The sequence below is a fragment of the Amblyomma mixtum genome, chromosome 2, assembly GCF_055824585.1.
Source record: "Amblyomma mixtum isolate Tamu chromosome 2, ASM5582458v1, whole genome shotgun sequence".
Taxonomy (NCBI): domain Eukaryota; kingdom Metazoa; phylum Arthropoda; class Arachnida; order Ixodida; family Ixodidae; genus Amblyomma; species Amblyomma mixtum.
The window spans coordinates 157,845,120-157,851,193 of NC_143013.1; the positions used below are offsets into that span (position 1 = coordinate 157,845,120).

A 6,074-nucleotide genomic window follows, 5' to 3' on the forward strand; every position below is an offset into this window, starting at 1 on the left:
ATGTTTGGGAAGTTAAAATCCCCGAAAAGGAGAATGGAGGCGTTTGGATAGCTTGTTGTCAGATGAATTAAGTTATTATTGAGTTCGTTGCAAAAGTCGGGTGTGGGATGGGGAGGCCTGTAGCAGACTCCCAGTAGCACTGTTTTTGGTGATGCTCGACATAGTAACCAGAGTATTTCAAGCTTTGATTTGATATTTATCATAGTACATAAAATTTGGTTATGAACGGCTATGAGAACACCACCGCCCCTTGATCCTTCGCGGTCATTTCGAAAAACTTGGAAATCAGGTAGGTCTGCCAAAACTTCGGTATCGGTGACGTAATTTTTTAGCCAGGTTTCTGTTAAGATGACCAGATTGCTGCCTGTTGATGATATGATGTTGGACACGAGCTCTCGCTTTGGAAGATAACTGCGAACGTTGGTGTAAACTACGGATAATGAAAGGTTAAATCTAGATGTGGGTCTTGGTTTGTTTTTTACCTTTAAGAAACGGGATGATTGCTACTGAATTTCTGTGACACTGTTCGAAGCTTCGTCGAAAATGCACCGTTTTGGGCCGATGCACAAGGTTTTGTAACGTAGAGAGTAAGCTACTGATTTGGATTTAGCGAATGCCAGCAGATGTTTTCTTGCTTTCTGGACGGGGCGAGTGAATTCTTCGCCTATACTGAATTTTGTTCCTTTCAGCATTCGGCCTTTTGATAGAAGAGCGTCTTTAGTTTTCCAGTGCATGAACTTTACTATTATTGGGCGATTCCGGTCCTCTGAATGTTTCCCTAAACGATGTGCCCGTTCTATGTTTGCGGGGTTAATATCAGTTTGTAAGTTTTCATGACAAATCTGGATGACTAGTTCCTCAGACTGAGCATATGTCTCATTAGTAGTGGTGTCAGGGATTCCGTAGAAGATCAGATTACAACGGCGTGATCGGTTTTCAGCATCATCAATGCGAGCCTCTAGCTCTGAAACAAGGTGAGTTGTTTCAGTTGAGGTCACTTGCAGGGTTTCTATGTCTTGGCGTAGGGGCATGAGGGTGTGATAGTGGGCCTCTAAATCGATCATGCGGTTGTTAAGGTCGTTTATTGTTTTGTCTGTTGTTGTCAGCTGTACTTTAAGATCCTTTATCTCTTCTACAAGTAGCGCTTGGCCTGCGGTTAGTGTTTGCAATTCGGTCAGGACAGTGTCTAGGTTAGCAGGGCCAGGATTTGTTTCTACATCACCGGATAGGGTTAGTAACAGGCGGACAACATGGGCACATTCAGAAGCAATTGCGACACAACACTGTGGGCTCGGGAGCTGTACCAAGAAGTAATTGCTCGATTTTTTAGCATAGAGTGCGTATGTTTGACTGACCTGCATGGCGAAAGGGAAGCGGTTAGTGAACTGCTCTGTGGCACAGTCTCCGAGCCCACAAAACTGCGTCGACGGTGGCTCCTCATTTATAGCTGGCGGATTGGCTGCTCTTGATAGCGATGAGGCTTTCCAGGGTTGTTCGAGGACAGGCATCTCAGGTTCCAGGAATAAGATTGACGGAAATGGCGATGAGTTGAAACCGGGGAAGGGGTGGCATATGGCCGCCCCATCTTCGTGGCAGTGGAAGGCCCGTCCTGACGAGGCACCCGGAGATACACAAGCCAGGGCGGGAATCAGCAGGTTGCTGATTAGACAGATGATGATCTGCATGGCGAAAGGGAAGCGGTTAGCGAACTGTGCTGTGGCACAGTCTCCGAGCCCACAAAACTGCGTCCACGGTGGCTCCTCATTTATAGCTGGCGGATTGGCTGCTCTTGATAGCGATGAGGCTTTCCAGGGTTGTTCGAGGACAGGCATCTCAGGTTCCAGGAATAAGATTGACGGAAATGGCGATGAGTTGAAACCGGGGAAGGGGTGGCATATGGCCGCCCCATCTTCGTGGCAGTGGAAGACCCGTCCTGACGAGGCACCCGGAGATACACAAGCCAGGGCGGGAATCAGCAGGTTGCTGATTAGACAGATGATGATCTGCATGGCGAAAGGGAAGCGGTTAGCGAACTGCGCTGTGGCACAGTCTCCGAGCCCACCTTTGCGCTATTTATAATAAAATACGATACGAACTACAACCCGATGGCGGCGTAGACAATTCATCCCGCTTTCCCCGCCGCCACCTGTCCGCGGCCCAGAACAGGCATATCGGCAGCGCATGTAGCATGAAGGCAAGATAACATATTATCATTAGAGTAACGGGCTGGATTCAGAGAGAATGCAAGCACAGCAGAGAGGATCAGTGCAGGTGGGCAGATGAGGTTCGGAAGTTTGCTGGGATAAGGGGGCCGCTGCTGGCACAGGGTTAACTGGAGAAACTTTTGGCCGGCAGTGGACGTGATTACAGTGTTGGCATGATGAAAAAAAGCGGGACTCAAGAAGTTTATTCTCATGAAATACGAGGCCACACATTCAGCTACACAAATGCCTAAGCTTTCCTCAGTTCAACATTCCAATAGTTAGTTATCATTGCTAGCGCGATTAGCAGATTTAACACATTTTTTAGAAAATTTAACTCCCAAAAATTGAACTGAACCAATTTTTGTACCTTAAATAGTTGGATAAGTTGAATAAAACATTCTTAATGATAAAAAATGGTTATTATATAGACCTGGCTGCTAAATAACAAGAAAGTTTTTTAGTGTGTCGTCACTTTTCAGTGTGCTTGAGATAGCTTGCGGGCTGTAGCACAAGGAATAAATTAAATGTAAGAATAGTAATGAAATAACAATGCGAATCCTGACCAAAGTGACTGGCATTTCAAACCAACTGCGTACAGTTGAGTCAGAAACTTAATGCGTGTACATTCAGATTTGTCTTTACTACTTCCCGTATTTTTCTTCTTTCTAGGTAGGAAAATGTTGCCGTGAAGCGAGCACGAAAAAACACTAAAACACAGGCAGCGCTGGTCATGCCTCCGATTTGTAGTCAACAGCGATTTCCAACTTTACATGCAGTAAGGCAACACGAAATATCGAACTGTTGAAAAATATGGAATTCTTAAATTATATATCTCACTTACATACCCAGGAGGTGACAAGTAATATCTACGAGGAGCCTAGGTTAAGGCAGATATAATGTCGTGGGTACGTCTCCAGCTTTTCCACGAAAAAAGGTTGGTAGATAAGACGGGTGAGAGATTTTGCTTTGGTACATAGACATTCAGACTTAATCTGGACATCTATGGGAGGTTTGTGGTTTGCTGGGTTGTTTTAAATCAAAACAGCATTTCCACTTGGTCGGAAAGTAAAACTCCGTACATGAGTGAGCCCACGAAAAGCGGAAGTTGGTCGAAATAAAACACAAAGAGGCTACTGTAAGGAAGCAGCGCACTTAACACAAATAAAAATGAAATCAAACGAGATATAGCAGCTCAACTGCAGAAACGTCTAAAATGACCACCATTCCAAATCTGTCTCGGATACAAGGAGTAAGGCACTTGCCCACATTATAAACATAATTCTCATCCCTGCAGCATTCAGAACATTAAGAGTGATACATGTTGGTCGGAACAATGTAATGACGACGCAAAATATGCTGGTTAAAGCAGCTACTCCCACAGCATCTCAAAGCATTACGACCTGTAGCGTTGCAGAGAAAGGCTCTAAACTCTTTGAACTCTTAGGCAAAGATAACAAAACAAGTCAAAGCACATCAGAGTGTGCATATCCTTGACAAGAAATGAAACAAATAATACAAATAAATATTGCACAGGCTGCCATTGCGGAGGTGTCATATGTGTAACTGAGCCTTAAGATGATTTGAAGTGGAGTAGCGCTCAATGCACAACCGCTTCGGTAAAGTCTACAGTGGCTGCTAAGACATTTGACACCTCACATGCATGGAGCAGTGAGCTCATCGCACTTGCACATTCATTGTGACAATGAAAGTGCGTGTCGTAAGTCAGCAGTCTAGCACATGGTCCAAGGGTAGGAATCATAGAAGTAGATGAGGTACTGTACATATCCACCTTGAGGTGTGGAGTCGTATGGAACAAGCCAGTGTGTATAACAGCCAATGTGGTATTGAGTGTTGCAGCATTGGCCTGCACCTTGGAGTACGGAACTTGTGTTACTGATGCCAAACTTGCTGTAAATAAGGAACAGGTCCCTATAAACCAAAGCAAATGTTTGCAAGGGAACTGTTTATCCATGAAAGCATTTGTATTCATCCAGCTGGCTCATGGCCAAGGCAGCCACATTTGACTAAAGCCTGCGCTGAAAACCAGTCCGCATGCTAATAATGCTGATACATGCAAGCAAAACTTATCTTGTGTTCTCGAACACTGCGTCTTTCTCTTCTGTCGTGGGGATAACTAGGAGATAAACAAATGTGGTGACGCGCATAAAGGTTTTGGAACATGCAAACCATGGAAAAGCTTCATTTGCTGGCAGGCTAACCATACTATCATGAACTGAGTAGTGTACTCTGAACCCTCCAGCGTGAGTCACTGCACCCATTTGCCAGGCTGCACTTCCAGGCACTAAAATAATTCAGGCTTTAGTTGTGTATAAAAAACATCTGCAAGCACGTCTATGCACATGTACAGTCCAAATGTGTACAGAGCCGGTCACAGTTCTAGAGTGCTAGAAAGGTGCCGGTCGGGTGGAATGCAGAGAAACTATGGAGCAGGAATTGACTTCCATTATTAATGCTTGCGCTCGGGAGCAGCTGAAGAGGGACATGAACGCACAGGCAACAGCGCCTTACTGCTAGCAAAGCATCTGCCAAAATATTTCAGTTTATTTGCTCCGCAGCACACCGTCCGAGCACTCTATAGCCAAGTGGGATTGACTTTTTACTGTGCAAGTCTATTTAGTGAGTCATTGGAATGTTTGTCAATCCACAAGTAGCTCATTTTAGTGCTCGTAATTTATAGACACGCACAAGTGCCATACTTCATTGCAAAGCTACAAAAACACTAGAAACGCATGAACATCTTAACGAAAAACAGCTATACTAAATGAGGAATGAACATGCAAATTACATTCGAAATGTAGAAGTTTTGGACAGCGAAAAACTGCGTCATAACTTATTTAAACTGGAAAGTTTTCGCAAGAAAAAGAGCTGCATTACCTTCACTGGGGCGCTATGGTGCCGGGCAGGAGCATGGCGTAGCCATTCACGGATGGCTGCTTGAACGATGTATTCACTGAATTCATGGCTCCTCTGAACGGCACCTATGAGAAAAATTTCTGCCATATAATTTTTCCTCTCTAGATTTACAGTCACAAGTTTTATTCTGAATTTCTTAAAGCTTACAAAACTCAAACAACAATCATAAAGCATTTAGTCAAATAGTTAGAGAAAGTATTCATTGCAGTAAAATTCACAAAGGCTGTTAAGCATGCGAACATTTTCTTGATAGATATCAACCACAAGAAATCGCTCAAATTTGGCATGAAAATTTGGCCTCCATCAAAAAGTATTTACTTACTGATTAGTCATGAGCACAGCCAGAGGTCATTGAAAGCATGTTTCCCTTTCTTGCCCAACCATGAAACATGACATTCAAGGCCGTCTTCCAGCAAGCATCGCAGCAGCTGTCTAGTAAATGACGTCACATTTCCTCCCACTTTTACAGAAAGTTCTTGAATCTAGGCAAATTTAAGTGAAGATACAAAATTTAAAGTCACATTAAGGTCTCATATCTAAAGCATAGCCGCAGGCTGCCTCTTAGGAAAACAGCATTAAGAAATTTACATTAGTGTAGGCACAACAACTTGACAATTCTCGTTGTTACCGGTATAAAAATTTTATAAGCGTTGTATTACACGCACAGATTTATGTGAAAACTGCAATAATGCACCGACACGGAGATTGCAGTTGAATCTCTCTCTGATCCATGTAAAGCCATATCAAACTATTTCAATGCCGCATAGTGTTTAAAGGGAGAAGTAATGGACGTTTTCTGTTCTGGGGAAACGAGGTCCTTCGACTGTTTGCGAACCATTGCCATAAGCAGTTCGCCATGAGGCTGCTGGGCAATCCTCAAGAGAGAAAGCGTGCTCAGTACCTGACACGGGAACTCTGGAATTCAGTGTAGGTAAA

At 43.9% G+C, this 6,074-nt stretch overlaps 1 protein-coding gene across 1 annotated transcript; it reads right to left on the bottom strand.

The window, feature by feature from the left end:
- Positions 1-503: 503 nt before the first annotated feature.
- On the bottom strand, positions 504-1,361 carry LOC149361388 (uncharacterized). Its single transcript, XM_089568060.1, has one exon. It carries the CDS (start codon positions 1,359-1,361, stop codon positions 504-506), a length of 858 nt encoding a protein of 285 aa, XP_089424186.1.
- Between the last annotated feature and the right edge of the window lie 4,713 nt (positions 1,362-6,074).